Raw genomic sequence first — 19,216 nt, 5'->3', positions numbered from 1 at the left:
ATATATATATATATATATATATATATATATATATATATATATATATATATATATATATATATATTTTTTTTTTTGTAGTTCACCTCCCCAAGCCCAAGAAGGCCACTACAGATGAGGAGGCTACTTGTGGTTATAACCCTCTCCCAACTCTATCACTCCGAAACAGATGCAACTTGTTTCTCCACGCAGCAGCCTTGATGAACAAGGCTGCTGCATGGAGAAACAAGTTGATCTACACACCTACCGCATACATATATATATATATATATATATATATATATATATATATATATATATATATATATATATATATATATATATATATATATATATATATATATATATATATATATATATATATTTACATATATTTACATATATTTAAGCAACTTCAACAATTAAGCTACACTTTAATTTTGTCTAAAGGTTAAAACAAAAAAATAATGTGGGACATTAGGTTTTATTGTTTTTTAAAAAATCGCAATAATTATAACTAGAAAGTTTTTTTAATTAATAGTGTTTTTGTTTTTTAAAACATGTTTTTAAAACATGCACGGAGTGTTGCCATATCAACTATCTCATAGCCTGCTGCTACAAAGAAGTACATTAACTGAGGGTTTGGTTTGAGCAAGCAATCTATCATTAAAAAAAAAAAAAGTTATTCAAGTTTTTAAACTTTTTCTGGTTTGGTTTATTAGCATTCTCTTAAAAACTACAGTTTATGCAAGAAACTTTTTGACTAATTGTGTTTGGCCAGGAAGGCGCGTGATTTCACACCATAATATGACCACGCAAATACTATTTGATTTTGAAAACTTGACCATGGCTGTTAATATGTTTTTAAAATTTGTATACATTTTAAAAATGTGCTGAAAAATTATCTTAACTATGATGAAACTTAAAAAAACCTTATAGTAAAAGAAGAAAATAAATCATTGTAAAAAAAAAATAACCAAAATAAAAAAAAACTTAACTAAAACTAAAAAACAAACAAACAAAAAATTATGATAAACTATAACAATAAGATTATTTAAATTACGTTTGGAATAACTTTGAATGGTTTATTTTTACTAAAGTTTTTATAATATAATATTATGCAAAATCCTTTTTAAAGTAACAACTTACATCTAATGATTGTTTAATAAATGCACACATTTAAAAGTTAAAAAAAGATTCTTTTTAACAATTCTTCACACTAACATAAACAAAAGAAATAATAATTAAATTGTTTATTTAAAAAGTTGATATAATTTTTTCATTTAAAGACATTTATTAAGCCTTTCCAGGAAACACATGCGGTTTTTTTTCCTTGTATGACTGTGCATGAGTTTTTTATTTTAGACAACTTGGTCCCATCATAAAATAGTAGGAAAATAAAGAAAATTTAAATAGAAAAAAATTAATTATTAATTTAGCTAATTTTTGTACTGTTTTTATTTTTTATTTTTGAAGTGGTTGTTAGCAAAAAATTTGAATAAAGCAAAGCAAACAAAAAACAGTTTTAGGCAGACATATGTTTCAGTCTTTAGTCCTTAAAAAACAAGTCATGTTTTATGCATAACATTTATTGAAAACTATACTCTTATCCTGAACCCAACAATAAAGTTTATTTTATCGAAAGCCATCCCCTAACCAAATCCTAAGCCAAACCCTGATCCTAACCCTAAGGGTCAGGGTTAGGGTTTGGTTAGGGTATGGTTTTTAACAATATTTGTTTCGTATAAGACTTTTTTACAGACTTACTAAAGGGGGCTGCCTAAAATATACGTCCGCCCAGTTTTAAGTCAACATTAAAAAAAAAGGATTTTACTGTATTTTGTTTTTTTTAAAAGAGGAAAGTATAAATTGCTATCAGTTTGTAAAATACATTTGTATAATTTTAATGTAACAAGAGTATATTATCCCTATATGAATACATCTATGTAATGCATGTATATATTTTTATGTATAACTTTTTTTATTATATAATTATATATATTTGTTCTATAGTATATGAATGTTTAGCTTATTTTGACAAGGCATCTACTATGTGCACAGAATGTTTGTGGTTCGAACCTCGTTATTTCCAAAAAAAAATTTTATTTTTTTACCCGCCCCCTTCCTTTCGGTCTATTATATTATTAGTAAAATTTATGCAAACAATTATTAATAATAAATATTATTAATTATATGCAATTATTATCAGTAGTTATTAATAATTGTTCACCAATAACATAGAAGACCAAAATTTAGGGGGTGGGTAGAAATAAGTGCACAGAGCTGAATGTTAAAAAGCAACAGGTATCTAAAATTACAAAATTAGGCTAAAAGGTTGGTGATAAAAAACATACAGGAATAGACAGGTAATAGGAAATAATTAAAGCTATGTGAAAAATGTGTAGATGGCATGGCCCAATCGAAGCTTGAAAACTATGTATATATGTGTTTGCTCCTTACTTAGAAAACACACTGAAAGGCTTAAATGGTATAATAAATCTGAATGTGAAGAGATGTGTATCATTCAAAAGCATACAATAAAAGGATTTTTTATAATATAATATATATTATATATATATATATATATATATATATATATATATATATATATATATATCAGGCCTTGTTATGAGATTTCGCTGTGTAGCGAAAACGCGTAACGCAGTTTTAAGTAACTCAACTGAGCAAATATATTTTGCATCGTTAGAAGTTATATTGCGTCACTAGCGTCTTTTCAAGTACCGCATTGTAATTAAAGTTATTTTATTAACGCGTTAAAAATTATACAGTTTGTTTTTTTCTCACTATAACAAAAGTTACAAATAAAATCTAAGTTCTTATTTAAAAAATCATTTTTATTATTTTTTTAAAATATGAACTAAATTTTATTTTGAAAAAAAAAATATTTTTTTCATGAAACGTAATATAATGTTTGTTTATTTTCTTATGATTTTTACAGTTGGTTTTTGGTTATTTTATTAACTGTTAATAAATTTTTTCTTATTTAATTTGTGAACTCTTTTTAATAATGTTTTTAAACGATAAAGAGTTTTTTTTTTGTTATTTATCAGTTACCGATAACATATTCGTGATCATAATTTTTTTTCATAAATTAAACGAACGTCTTTAAAACTTTATGTTATTGAATTAACAATAAACAAAATATCTTATTAATAAAATATTTACATCAAAATAAATCGTGCATTTTTTAAACTATTATGACTAAAAATGATTTTTATATTTAAAAGGAATTTTTATATTTAATTCCTTAAGATAAAACTTAAAACACTTTATTTTTTTTAACTAATTTTTAACAACAACAAAAAAAATTATGAAACAAACTGTTTCTTTAACAAAAAATCTATTAGTTTACAATTGCGGTTAAATGCTTTTACTTACGACTTTATTTCTTCTGAATAAACGTTATATTACGTCACGTTAACGACAATCAAAAGATAATTTAAATATTTTAAAAGATATAAGTTTTTGCGTAGCGCAAAACTGCTGAACGCGTAGGCAAATCGCCTTTTCGCAAGCAAAATGCGAGCTGCGTAACGCTTCTTAATAAGGCCTGATATATATATATATATATATATATATATATATATATATATATATATATATATATATATATATATATATATATATATATATATATATATATATAGATTTTGTTATGAGACTTTGTTGCGTAACATAGTTAAAGTTTAGATTATTGTAATTAAATTTAATTTTAAACCGCATAAAAAAATTATTTAAAGTCTTATATAAGTATCTTTATCAAATATTTCTTAAATATATTTAAATTAAACAATATTGTTGTAATAAAAATAATAAAAATTCAAATGTTGTTTAAAAAAAAAAAAAATTTCTTTATTTAAAAAAACTTATACTATTTATTTCTTAAAACATTCATTTTAAAGCACGCACAACATTATCTTCTTATGCTTGCTTTCTCACAATTAGTTTTTTTTTTAATGAGGGCAATTGTTTATGGGTGAATATCTTAATGGTTGAAAAATAAATAAAAAGAATCAAATCTTTCCATAAACTAGTAAATCATTTCTAATCAACGTTCATTCTATGATTATTTAAAAAAGTTAATGATAATGGAAAAATTTTTGCTCAAAACATCAAGCTAAAAAAATCATCTTTTCATAAAATTGTTATATAAAGTTTACTAAAAAAATTTTCTAAAATAATTTTTCCAACAGGCTTGATTATAGTTAATCCAGCAATGCATTTATATGCAGTTATAAGTGTATTAAGCACTTTTGTATATTAGTAATTTTGTAATAGGATAAAAAAAAATTATTGTTTTGAAACTATAAATAAATAAACAAAATAGTTGAATGTAAAGCAAACATTTTTAAGTGACTTGAATTAAATTTATTAAAAAGAATTTTCTTTACTTTAACATTGTTTTGAAATTTCAGCAGTAAAAAAAAATTGTATAATGGAGCATTTTATATTAAAAAAAATAATTAAAATCAAATTTCATAAAATAAATTTAAATTTATTAACATTTCATAATAAATTTAATTTAAATATAATAAATATTGATAAATAGTGCTAACATAATTGTCATTCAAACTTTTTTTATGTAATCGTCATTCAAACTTCATAAGAGGTTTTAATGACATTAATTACTTCTTTTATTCTAAAAAATTAAACAATATTTTTAGATTTGTTTAAATATTAAAAAATGATAAAAAGTGGCTCCTCTAAAATTACTTATAATGACTGTTTAATAAATTTTTATTAAAAAGTGTTATATGTTTTTATCTTTTACATTTTATTGTAAAAACATTTTTTTTTTAAAGTTTTAAAAAAAAATTTGAAATAAAATATTTAAAAGATTTAAAAAAAATAGTAAGATTAACACATTACAAAATACTTCAAAACCTTTACATTAATCAACAAAATACATGTATATATAAGTAAAGTGGTCAGTTACAGCGTGCAATCACACGCTATTCCTGTCCAACCCTGATATAATATATATACCAAGGATTGATTTAAGTGATTGTGAATTGCAATATCTAAAAACTATCTAAAAAATTTTAGTTTTTTTTTTTTAGCAAGAATGTAGTTAAATGCATTATAAAAGTAATAACGCTATTATAGTATTATTACTTTTATAATGCAGTTTTTAGTCAAAAGTTTAAAGTTTTTTTTATATAACTTTTTGCGCTAACAAGTTCAAGTTAATTCTCTCCATGAAACTAAGTACACGGTTTTGCATAAACTAAAATTTTGAAGACCAGATATTTTTCCAAATATTTAATTTTGGTGATTGCTTAAATCAACCCTTGAATACCCTCAGTTGATGTAGCAGCACTCCTTTTTGGCAGCAGGCTATAAGAGAATCGATGGTAACAGGCTATAAGATAGTTGATTCAGTATATTTGAAGCCCTTGGTAGCAGGCTATTTCTGTGTGACGTCAGATATGTTATCTAAATATGCATTTATACTTAATATATGCTTAATAAGTGCTTAAAACAGAATTTAGTAAGTTATATTATGTAAGAATTAAGCAATTTATGTTATGTAAAAATATTAAAACAATTAAAGAAGCATAACTTCGAGTTTCATGTTGTAAGGTGATTATCAAATGTTACAAACAATCTTAACAAAAAAAAATTAATCACGAAAATACTATGTAGTGTCCACTTTAATGACGTTAAACCTGCTACCTTTTGTTATTATGTGGTGCTTTTCAGTTAAGTGAAGATTGCATAATTTTCGTTGAGATTTAAATGTTTTTTTCCGGTGCGAAAATTTTTTTCATTTTAAAATAAAGTTGAGTAGAGAATAAAAATGAGTAGTTTACAATCAAAAAATTCATCACACATCATCAGGCAGCTTTTAATTCATTAAAAATCAACTTGAAATATTGTAAATTTCAAATTAATTTCAATTGCGTGCAAATGGGTCGAAAATCATTTTCTAGTGAGATCAAGTGGCAAGTTATTGGTATGGCGAGGACAAAAAATCACACAAATGTTCAAATAGGCAAAACATTTCACGTTTCTGAATATTGCGTTCGAAAAACCATCAAAACCTGGGAACTTACCAAGGGCGTCTCCAACATGCCACGAACTGGGAGACCATCCAAACTCAGCAACCGTGACAAAAGTGGTATATTCAGAATAAGCAGAGAAATCCCCAGACTCAGCTACAAAAAGCTAGCACAAATCTTCAACGAGTCAAAAAATAATCCAAAAGTTAGCAGAGTGCTTGCGAGATGAACATTGTTGGACAAAGGTATTGAGATGAACATTGTTGGACAAAGTTCAATATGATGCCCTGGTGCCCTAGATCACCAGATTTCAACTCAATTGAAAATATTTGGTCTTGGATTAACAATCTACTGACATACTTCGTGTGATGTGCATAAAATTAGTTTAATCAATGTATAAACAAGTTTATCTTTTCTATAAAAGCAAAGGAGGACACTTTAAATATAAATTTTGCTTTTTTTTTCATTTTTGCTTCATTTTTTGTTCAAACGTAATTTTTTGTTCGAATGTTGCAATTCGTTTAAACTTTTGTGCTTCTTATTTTTCCTATATGATTTTTTGTAATTGTTTTTTTCTAACTAAATATTAAAATTTTTATATGTGTTTATATTCATTTTAAAGCTAATTACTTTTTCTTTAATAAATAAAACAAATTAATTCGATTTTACAGGTTTTTTTTATTAATCAAAAACCAAACATTCTTGATAAAAATTCTGCAATCGTTTAAACTTTCGTGAATACCTATATAGATTTGTTAAAGAAACAAATTTTTCTTAACTAAAATTGTCATAACTTTGTTACTTCTTATCGAAAAAACTTGGTATCAATAGATAGGTGCAATAGTGGGCTACAAATTTACATTGAACTCTTATTGCTCTATTGAAATCTTATGTGGCTCTTCAATATTTCATAAGACACTTTTGCAGTAAAGATGGTGGCTTGGTGTTGCATCAGGCAACCATCTTAACTATAAAAAACTGAGACATTTTTCAGAAAAAAAGTGTTTTTTTAAAGAAATTTTAATTTAGAGATTTAATATTAGAGATGCGTTACTAAAAATTTATTTCACCATTTAACTTCCTTTTCTCTTAAACTTAGGTCTAGACTTGAAATTGCAAATTGTTGCATTAGAGGTCCATACTTTGATATTGCTAAGCATACCTAATAACTTCTCGCTCTCTATATTTTGAAGCTTTGTACTTGCTTTCTCCTCCTAAAATATTTTTGTAATAGTAAGTGAAAAATATCTGTTATATTATCTATTTAAAATATCTTCCACTGCAAAATTCATTTTAAGAAGCCCTTCATCAATGGAACATAAACTTGTTACTGATTCTAAAATATTTGGGCTATGAAATTTTCTAAACAAATCAGCCTGTCTACAAAACAAAATGATCAAAAGTTGGATGTTCTGATGTTACATAAAATCTTTATTCAGGGTCCAGTTAGAAGTTTTCCAAATACTATCTTACACTATACCTTTCCAAAATCATGAGGTTTTTAGCTGCACAAGTGAAAATCAGAATAAATAAAGCCCATAAAATCCATAGCATTACACATATGGTTTTCATAATCATCAGCTGTTTCACTAGGTAGTTGATCCAGAGCATTGATATGTGCATTAATCTTAAGATGCCAAGTGAATAAGAGTAATAAGAACACCTTGTTTTGTTAAGCAGCTAAAACTGTATAATAATTTTTTTGTTATTATTTAAGTTAAATATGCTATACATAAAGGTTTAGGTGATGGTCTAACTTTCCCTATATTTTTTGTTAGAATTGATACATTTAATCATTAAACATATCCTACATTTTTAAAATTTAAGTTATAGTAAGGAAACATTAAAAATAGTTTATTAACTTTAGAATTTTAATAGTTTATTAAAATAAGAAAAATGTTTATACTTCAAATAAAGTATAAATTAAATAATAATCAGTTGACCCTCTGTCTTCCAAAAGACATTAGGTAAAATATAAATTAAGTACCAATAGTGCACTTAAAAATAGAGTACCTGCGCCTAAAAAATATTCAACGAAATTTGGCAGGTGCATGAATAAATAAAAAACTTAAAGGAAAGAATAGGTCAGAAAAATATTTGAACATTGTCGACATTAATTTTAGATTTTATTTTAAGTGCAACAAAATTTTTGACAGCAATAAATTCAGAAATAAAGCTATTTAATAAATCACACAGTAATAATGTTTACCTATTCTAGTTTCTAAAAATAGTCTATGTTTTTATCAAATTCTAAAAAGTTTTTCAACAAAACGAGTCTCTACCATGCTAACTCAAAACAAACTTCAAAAAATGTGGCACAATTTTATTCCAAAATTCTGTTTCATAAAACGTGATGTATGTATGTATATATATATATATATATATACATATATATGTATGTATGTGTGTATATATAAATATATATATATATATATATATATATATATATATATATATATATATATATATATATTTCTTGAGCAACGCAATAGCAATAAATGGGAACATATTTTAAAGAGAAGCACAATATTTTTTAATCTTGACATGTTTCGTAGTTAACATACTACATTTTTAAAAGATAAAATTACAATTTAAAACTCTGGATATAAATACAAAATCAAAATTTGAAGACATTACAGAGAAATATTAACAGACAAATAGAATTGTTACAAACCAATAAAATTATGATACAAATTATAATACCGTAAATAGCAAAAAAATAAAAATAAAATTATAAATAAATTAAAAAAAACAAAAAAAAAACTAGATACACAAATTTAAATTATAATGAACAGTTTGTTTATTTAAAGATGGATTTTCCCATTTAATATGGAGTGCTTGTTTAATTTTCAATTTGTTTTTGTTAGAAGCAGTATCCAAAATTTTAAAACAATTTTAGTTACTTAGATTTTTACAATTAACAGATGAAATTAAATCCTTATAAATATTAGATTGTTTGTCACTTGTAAGATGCTCATGAATCCTTGTTGTTAAGTGTCTGGAGGTTTCTCCAATATAACTGGCATTACATCCAGCACAAGAAAATTTGTAAACAACATTGGATTTGAGCAGCTTAGGAAGTGGATCTTTCATACATAAACTATTTTGTAATTTGTTGGTAGTGGAAATTAAATTAATTATAACATCTTTACAATATTTTTTAATGATTTTATTAACATTAATTAATGATTTAGTAAAACTTGAAAAAAATCCTATAAATGGAAGCTTATAGTATCTTATATTATGGTTATCAATATGATTTATCACAGATGAATTTAACTTTTTATCAACAAATAATTTAATTTCAGTGTCAATTATTTTAGGTGAATATCGGTTATTTTTTTAAACATTAGATTTTTTTATGTCCTTATCAAATCCTAGCCATGTGTTGTTGATTTTATACGTTCTATCAATTAAACAACGTATAAGACTAATTTTATAACAATAGGGAACAAAACTGGAAAATTTTTGTAAAAGACCAGTATATGTTTTTTTGTGATAAAACTGATGTGGAAAGCAAAACAGACTTATTGATAAAAACATCTAACAACGCAATTTGATTATCTTGTTCTTTTTCCATCGTAAATTTTAAGTTTTTTTGTTGTTTATTAAGATGTGTAAAAAATTCCTGAGCTTTAAACTCTGAGTTAAAAAGAGCGATAATATCATCCACATAACGTTTATAGAAAATCGGTATGGAAGAAGAGCAATTACTAACCCATTTTTGTTCGTGAAACCCAATAAAAAAATTTCTTAAAAGTATTTCAGGACAATTTTTATAGAAATGTATATGATATGTTGTATATTACATAAGATAAAAAAAAAAGGGTTTGTATAGTATTTTTCAAGTTTTAGCTGCAGTACTTAATTAGTATTTAATAGTTTTTTATGACTTCTGTACATCTAGAAGGCATACTATCTACAAGTCTTTTTAATAAGTCCTTTAGTTAACCATTCCAATCAACAAGAAGTGTTCTGAACAGTTCATCTTCATTTGTTGCTATATAATCTGCAATTTTCTATCCAATGTAGACCAAAGATTTTCTATTGGATTTAAATCATTAGACTGTGCTGGCCAACTGGTATCAATTTAAATTCTAGACATCTCTTATTCAACCATGCTGTATGTTTGGGATTGTTATCTTGTTGAAAGATGTAGTCACCATTAAGAAAAAGTTTTTTTATATGTGATCCAAGTTGATTAAGATGCAAATGATACAAATGCTGGTCAATGGTGTTCTTTACCGGGTAAAGTTTTTCAATTTTGTGTGCACTAAAACAACCTCAAACATTATTCTTTTTGTCATGTTTAATAACATATGCAATCTTTGTGCTCAATGCAATAACAAAGGGATTTTTTATTTGCTTTCTGTCAAAAAATTCACCTTATGCTTATATTAAATGAGATATTGTTTAAGATATTAAGTCAAATCTAGTTTTATCTCAGAACATGTGATGTTATGATCTATTTGGACAGCATTAGGATTGTAATGATGTTCCTTTTTTTGAAGTTTAAGGCTTTCCCAGATCTTTTTTCAGATCGAACAAATCTTTTTTACCTAATTTGAAGCGGTAGTGGTGTAGTGGTAGAGCACTCGCTTCATAAGCGAGAGGTTCCGAGTTTGATCCCCACCACATCCTTGGTAGTACCGCGCTCAACTCGTTTCTCCGCGCAGAGGCCTTGTTCATCAAGTTTCGTGTTTCGGAGTTATAGAGTTGAGAGCCTCCTTGTCTGTAGTGGCCTTCTGGGCCTTGGGGAGATGAATTAACAAAAATAAAAATAAAATTTCATAAATGCGTTTATATTTCCTCACCAATCTACTAATAGTTGAGTTTTGTTGTTTAAAGCACTTTCCAGTGGTTCTGTGAGACTCTCCTTAGTTAGAAGCTTCAATAATTCCTCCAATTTCTATATCTGTAAGTTGTTTTTTAAAAATATTAAATGTATTCATACTAATAGTTTTGATGTTGTGACAACCTTACATCTAAGGTTCTTCTATTTGCTGACGACTGTCTTGACAAAAAGCCTTTTTTCAATGGCTTAGAAGAGGCAGCCAATTTCGCATTTCTGCAATAGATTGGAACTTGCAGTGGCTTGTGAATTTTTATTCCAACAAAACTCAGTTGTTTACTGCAAACAACTGTCACAACATTGTTGATATTCCTATATTAATGAAAGACAACTCTCTCACTGAGTCCTCTTCATTATGTCTTTTTGAATCATCATCACTACTGATCTCTCATGGAAACAATATATACAATCGATTGCAAAATTAGCATCTGCTAAGGATGCTTTTTTGTGCTCACCATTATTTTATTCCTGATTCCATTCTCTACCTCAACAAATCTCTTATTCATCCCTGTACGGAATACTGTTGTCATTTGGGCTGGTTCTTTTAGTGGCTCTTTCTCTTCTAGTCAATGTCCAAAGACGCATTGTAAACATAGTTGAACCTGCCATGCTTGTGCCTCTCTCCTATTGTCATAAGGTTGCATCTCTTTTTCTTTTCTACAAATAATATCATGGTCGCTGCTCAAAAGAGCTATTATTTCTATTTCGATCAACCAAAACTCATTCTCGCTTGATTCATCATTCACAAAGTGACATCCTTTCACTGTATCTAATATTTGTCCCTAAAAGCTCTAAAACCTTTTATTCATCTTGATTTTTTCCTGGCACTTCAACCCTTTGGAACTTTCTCTAAACCTTATCTTTTCCTGACTTTTCAAGTCTTCTGTCAACCATTTTCTTGCTCTTTAATTCTATTGTTGTTTTCTAATAACTACCAATTTAATAGTGGTTGCTTGCAGACTTGTTGGTTGCTTGCAGCCTTGTTGGGAGTGAGTTAAAAAAAAAAAAATCTATTTTTTAAATATTTTTTATAAATATTAGTGTATATATAAACATACCTTTTCTGTCCTAGATTTTTCACTGCTATATCTATTTTAGGATGATATTATTGCATAATGAAAACGGGTAACGCTAATAAATGTAACTTTAACACACCTTTTAATATTTACATTGTTAAAAGTTGAATTGTGTCATTAACATATTTTAAAGTATCATGTTGTAATTAAATTTAATTTTAAACTGCGTTAAAAATCTTTTAAACTAATACAACAAAAATTACTGAATTCAGTATTTAAAAAAGGTTATATTTCCTTATAATAATTTATTTCTAAAACAATCTTTTTTCTTAACATAATCTTTTGTTTCTTTATCACAACTCTTTTTTTTTTTTTTTACGTATTTAATTTAATATTTTTAATTGACTATAAACAATTTATAAAGAGCTTTTAATTACCAATAAAATATTTGTAAACAACGTTTATGTTAAATAGAATTCTTTTAAACAAAAACACTTCTTCCTTTTTTAAAAGAAAAAAATTATTTTTATTGCTTTTATATATATTAAAATACAATGAAGGATAAGAAAAAAAATCTTCTTTATTAAATATTTGCAAAACTGTTTTACATTCTTTTGAAACTAGATTTCACATTCTAAGTTTTACTTACTATTTTACATTACTTTAAAACTAAATTTAAATTTTTAAAATCGTATTTAAGTCTTTCAAAAAAAAAAAATTATTTAAAATTATTACAGTTACGTTTATATGCTTTTTTTTATATTTTCCTTAATATTCTTCTTAAAATTTTCTGAATAAACATATGTATGTATATGCGCATGTATATGTTTTAATCATTAAACTTTAGGACAACATAAATATTTTGTTTGATGTTTGTATGGTGTAGTAAAGTAAAGATAAATTAATTTTTACATTAGCAATATTGAATAATCTGGATTTTGAGTGTTGTTTTCACAATAACATATTTATTATATTACTTTAAGTTAGCGTTGTTTTAATTTGATTTTTTGTGACAGTTTTAGTTTTGGTCCTTGTATACTAAAACTCCAGATGGGGCTGCTGCAGTTGAGTAGACTACTCAGTTTTTTTTCATTTTAAATATTTTTTTAAATTTGAAACTCTCAGCCCTAAGCTCTGAAACACAAAATTTTGTTCAAAATTGAAAATACGTTAAAACACAAAGCATGAATAAACTTCTAGTGGTGTAGGGTGAATTTGTACCTGGAACCGACTGTGAGCAGAAAGTTCTACCAACAGTCTACTACTGCCTTTTTTGACAACAACTAACTCTCTGATTTTTTTTTCTTTTTTTTTTTTAAATATGTCATTTAGAAATTAAAGAAATAATTATGTTATTTAGAAATTAAAGAAAATGTTCGGTGTTTTTATTTAAGATTAAAATTTTATTTTATTTTAAAATAAAATTTTTTTGGCCATTTTAGTTTTTAATTTATTTATTTAATTTTAATTTATTTATTTAATTTATTTATTAATAAATAAAACTTTTGTTTTACCGTTTTTATTTTAATTTTTCTTTTTTGCGATAGTTTATTAAATTACCGCAAAACTAGATTAATTGAAAAACTCACAACAATAACTTAATTGAAATGTTGTGGAAATGTTGTCAAAAATGAATAAGAATGTCATCAAAATCAAGATATAAATTATTCAATTTTTGATTAATTTATATGTTTTTATATAAACATATAAAAACATAAATTAATCAAAAATTTTAATTAATATGTTTTTTTGATGAAAATAATTTCATAACATAGAAAGGTGGTTCACAAAAGAGTTTGCATATTACCAGTTTGCTGTTTTCATTTTGACATACCATTTTGCATTTTTTTAAATAAATAAATAGTTTAGTATAAATATTGTTACAAAATGTTTTCAATTAAAGAACAACAAAAAATTTTATCACATGTTCAAGTAAAATATTTAAATTCTAATTTAAACATTTTAAACTTTAAAAGTTAATCTTCTTAAATCAAAAACAAACAAACTGTGAACTAAGAAAATGTGAACTAAATAAAAAAAACTCTAGATAAAAAAAGGACTCCCAGTTTCTATTAATTAATTTTGTTTATTCCAACTCCCTGTTTCCTACTGTGCATTACCTAACTTTTTTAAATTTTTTATATTTAAAAATTTATTGTTTAAAAAAATTTTAATAAATGATAATTTCATGTAATTGCAAGGAAACAAAATTACAAAAGAACTTGCCTTATTAATTATTAGAAATTATATCTGGAAAACATGATGTATTCCTATATGAATTTTTTAAATTTTTATATTAGAAATTGGAAAACATGATGGATTCCTATATGAATTGGCGTATGTTTGTAAATGAAGACAATCTTGTTGGAAATGACAGAATCTACAACAAGGTTTTTTTATTCTAATTTGGATTATGTATTTTAGTTTGGTATTTTTATATTCAGTTCAAGCCTTTTCAGGAAAGGAGTGCACAATAAAAAGTGTTGCACACCTTATAGGACCAAGCATGCAATTTTTTTTTTTTTTGACAACTTGGCTACTTTTTTGCATATAATGATAATTTGCGTGTTTCAAAAATGTCCTTAAAAAACCAAACTAATTTAAAGAGAAAATTGAAAATAAACAAAACATAAACTGAGAAGGGAAACTAGTTTAATGAATCATAAAATAAATAAAGAATAAAACCAAAGAAAATATAAGTATAAAACCTATATAATATATTTTTTAAGTTAAAAGCATTCCAATTAATAGTTTAAAGCTTATAATTTTTCCTATATCATCACGTTGTTGTAGCACATAAGTTGATTAGTTGTGTCATTTATGTGGTGCAACTGATATATCGGCATTGGACAAGGGTTTTACTCCTACTAACAGAAATTTTTTTTTTATGTTTTATTTGTTGTGAAGACATTAGAAAATGTCAAAGTTTCAAATTTTTAAATAATTATATTTCAAAGTAATTAAGCTAGGATTAAATGACTTTGAAACTTCGATTTTTTAAATTAAAATAAAAACATATTAATTTTATGCCTTTATTTTTTCTGTTTTTTTTTTTCATTTTTTATTCATTTAATCATTCGTTAAGATTTCAAGTTTTTAAATTAGTCATGTATTTTTTTTTTTTTTTTAGTTTTTTTTTTCTTTTCCAGTTTACATTTTTAATTTTAGATTATGTATACATTTGTTTATTCAGCGTTTTTTTAAGGGCACTAACTTAAAACATGCAAAGTGGCATGGTCAAGTTGTTAAAACAAAATACTGTGGGCATGGTCATATAAAGTCTGGGTCTGCATGCCATTCCTGAAAAGACTTGTTTTAGTTTATATTTGTGAGAGAAAAAAAATGACAAGTATTATTTTATTTATCTAGATTAATTTTCTGATTTTAAGCATTAAAATCAGAAACCACCTGTTGGAAAAAGACAAGTCTGACAAAATAAGCCTGATCTAACAATGTTTATCTCTAAAATATTAGTACTGGTTGTCTTTGTAAAAAGATATCTTTTCAAAATATGAATTGTCAGATATGGCTGATTTCAAGTTTACATTTTGTAAAAAATAATCAATTCAATTTTTAAGTTGGTTGTAAATTTGTCAAGTATATAAAGAGTTATTATAATATATATATTATCTGATTTATCGATTGATGCAGTAGCATTTATATATATCCTCAGAGATTTTTCTTTCAGGCAGGCAGTCTATTAATTTAAAGAATCTCTTTAGGTTTTTTTGTGTTTGAAACTTTTTCAGATATTTTTAACTTTAATAATCTGGACATTAAGTATTTTGCAATTCCATATTTTATGTCTTTAAAAAGTTACTATAAAAATGAAATAAATATGAGAGAAAATTGCATAATTTTCTCCTTGTTGTTATTGATTATCTGAGGTCTTAATTAAAATTAGTTATATTAGGGGAAGTTTGTGTACCTAGGACCAGATTTTTTCAATGCCCAAATTCAAGGCTCCTGATTTGTTTATATATGATGAAACTGATATGATTGCATTTCTATACTAATTACTTTGTATTAGTTCAAGTATATTGACTTAAACAATAAAAGTCCATCATGTAGAAGGGTTTAAAAATTTGTGGCCCTAGGTACAATAAACTTTTTTTAATTGTACCTAAGGCCACTAGCTATTTTACTTAGGGCCGCTCTCTGAAAATTAGGTTTAACTCCATAATAAATTGATAACAAAGATAGACATATAAATTTGATTAAAAATTTATTTAATCTTAGATTTTTTTCAATAAATTTATCTAGTTTTACTTAATTACAACACTTAAATAAATAAAAAAATTGACTAATAGTTTTGAGCAAAGTTGACAAGTCTACGTGTAAAATGGAAGACCCTAAACAACCATGAGAAAAAAATACTGCACCAATCAAAATTCAACAACATACCTCGTTATCAAGCAAATTCTTTACACACATATTTTTATTTCATTTTAATTTATTTCCCCAAGGCCATGAAGGCTGCTACAGTTAAGGAGGCTCCTTTATTTGTGGTTACAACCCTCTCTCAATTCTATAATTCTGAAACATGAGCCTTAACAAACCGCTGCTCAAAGAAACATAGGCCCTAGGTACAAGCAAACTATATGGCCATAGGTAAAATAAATGATAGCTTCATGAAAAATACCATTTATTAACAAACCCTGATTGAGAAAAAACTTATTGAACAACTGATTTAGTACTTCAGTAACAAACAATATACAAGAACTGAATTGGTCAACCAAAAATAAAAATATTAAGCATGTTTTAAAGGGGTAGGTTAGATCGGTTTTATTCAAAATAAAAGAGTGATATTAACTAAATTATCAAATTAAACTAATTTGGAAAGCTATATTTTAAATGAATCACATTAGTTTTACTGCCCTTCCCCATTATGTTTCTTAATGAAAAGAAAAGCCTAGATATGTTTTTCTGTTGGTGTTTTTTGCATTTAAATTCCTAATGCTAACTAACTTAATTCAAGACAAACTTAATTCAACACTAACTTCAGTCATTGGAGGTATGGTAGTGATTCCACAACTGGTTAAATACAGGGAAATATTTTATTCACAAATCTACATTGACATTTCCAGTGGTTTTTAAAATAACACAATTATTTAATTTCCATAGAACAATAAAAATAAAAATAGGAGATTGCATATATATATATATATATATATATATATATATATATATATATATATATATACTATATTATAGTATAAATATATATATAATACTTATATTATAGTAAATAGTAGTATAATAATAATAAAAATAATATTAATTATTATTATAACAATAAAAACAATAATAACAACAACAACAATAATGATAATAATAATAATAATTGATATGATTAAAAATGCTTTATACTATAACATATTTTAAATTTGTTTATAAAACAACAACTTTACAATAAAACAGGTTTTACAAAAAGTCATAAAAACAAAAATAATAGTTTTTATGTGTTAAAATAATAGTAAAAATTTTGTAGTAAAATGAAGCTTATTTGTTATTAAATTCAAAAAGTTTGTTTATTATTCGCATTACAAATAAGAGTTGAGGTATTCTTAAGAAGTCCAATTAGCAAAAGTATTAATAAAGATTTTTTCCCTCTAACTTAAATATATACAAAGAATTTTATACTTTAGTTTTTGGATATTTATGTTCTGCATCCTCGAACTCACATAAGAGATGGGAAAGCACTCTACACTGACTATGAAGTTCATGTAAAGGTTATTTATAAATATTTTTTTACTTGAAATTTTCAAATTACTTTTTTTCTTTAATATTTGAACTAAATTTTAATGTACTGCTTATTGTCAACATTGTTCTACTATAAATTTGAAGGTTTAATTGTCAACTTTGTTCTACTATAAATTTGAAGGTTTAGTTGACAACATTGTTAATATACTATAAGTTTGAAGGTTTTATTGTCGACATTGTACTACTATAAATTTGAAGGTTTAATTAACAACATTGTTCTACTATAAATTAGAATGTTTAATTGAAAAGTTCAATTCGTGTCGTTTTAGCAATAAGAGCCAGGTTTCCTGATGATGTTAGAATTTGTACAAGTATTGTCATAGAAGTATAGAAATATAGAAAATAGATTGAGGGGTTTGAGAGTGATAAGTTCTAAAAAAGTTACATAAAACATCTGTTTTCATAGCCACGAAAAAAAAAAAAAAAAGTAAAAAATCATTGTATTTGGTGTTTTCCAATATATATGTTGTATTTGAAAAATGTTTTACATCAAAATAACAATCAAAGTTAAAATACTTACAGAATTGAAAATTGTAGGTTTTCCAATAAAAAGTTGCAACCTACTTAAAGTAGATAAAGTGATACAAAGTTTACAATCACTCAAACATATTATTTCATAGAATGATATAAATTTTATGAATATGTCAAAATATGTGATAAAATTTTTTTTTTTAAAACCAAGTCATTCCCAACAAGACAACAAACAACCACAGCTAAGTTAAACTATACTTTTGAAGAAATCTTTTTTATTGATATAAAAAACCCATCAAATCTTCCTTGGCCATATGACATCCCTAAAAAAATTTTTAAAAGCTAACTTTGTTAATTTAGTGTTATTTTACCATATAAAACACACGTATAAAGGGTGTAAAAAGACATTTATAAATTTTTCTTTTAGCTCTACCCTAACACAAATGTTATATTGATGTCAATTGCTACTCTGAAGAAAGTTATTTAAATATTTTTGAATGTTATTTAAAGTTATTAAAATCACTATATGACAATGATAAAGTACATAAAATTAACAACAAGTTCAAAAAGCTGTACAAATCAATTTTTTTTATATAATCAGCATTTTTCACTTATTTTCCTTTTTAATACATTCTGCAAAATATTTTCATAGTTTTTAATACATTCTGCAAAATATTTTCATAGTTTTAAACCCCGATATCATAATAGTATGGATAGGAAAGGGGAGAAAAAATAAATTATGAAAAAGTTTTTAAGTTAAATTTTTTTGATGTCTATGGTTTCACACTTGTGTGGTTTTGATGGACTTCCGTAATTCCATTTTTTTATTTAATATTACATTATGTAAGAGTTAAAGCAGTTTTCTACAATTGGATACCCTTTCTGGCATTATACTGTTTTAGATATTAGGGCTGAGTATTTTTATTGTGACATTACAACTAGGAAGATTGCCATTATCATAAGCTCCTTTCACCCTTACCTGCAATTGGACTCCACACTCTAGTGTGGATTTTTATATCAGAGTTTATTCTGGTGACTCAGCTTAAAAGCCTCACCTGTCCTAATAATCAGTTTCTAAAAGCCTCACCTGCCCTAATAATTAGTTTCTAGGACTA

General features: G+C 25.2%; 2 protein-coding genes across 2 annotated transcripts in view; both read left to right on the top strand.

Moving 5' to 3' along the window:
* The window catches only part of LOC101239728 (ELL-associated factor 1), a 107,418-nt gene that overhangs the window by 53,248 nt on the left and 34,954 nt on the right, over window positions 1-19,216 (top strand). The gene's annotated exons all lie outside the window — the stretch shown is intronic.
* LOC100212765 (sorting nexin-7) overlaps window positions 1-19,216 on the top strand; it is a 52,940-nt gene that overhangs the window by 15,715 nt on the left and 18,009 nt on the right. The window contains exons 2-3 of the mRNA XM_065808978.1: window positions 14,168-14,257; window positions 17,516-17,599. Of these exons, the coding sequence (XP_065665050.1) occupies window positions 14,180-14,257; window positions 17,516-17,599 (162 nt within the window). The 5' untranslated portion in view covers window positions 14,168-14,179. The remainder of the gene's footprint in view (window positions 1-14,167; window positions 14,258-17,515; window positions 17,600-19,216) is intronic.

This window comes from Hydra vulgaris, chromosome 11, assembly GCF_038396675.1.
Source record: "Hydra vulgaris chromosome 11, alternate assembly HydraT2T_AEP".
Taxonomy (NCBI): Eukaryota; Metazoa; Cnidaria; class Hydrozoa; order Anthoathecata; family Hydridae; genus Hydra; species Hydra vulgaris.
This window is presented reverse-complemented; position numbering and strand designations above follow the sequence as displayed.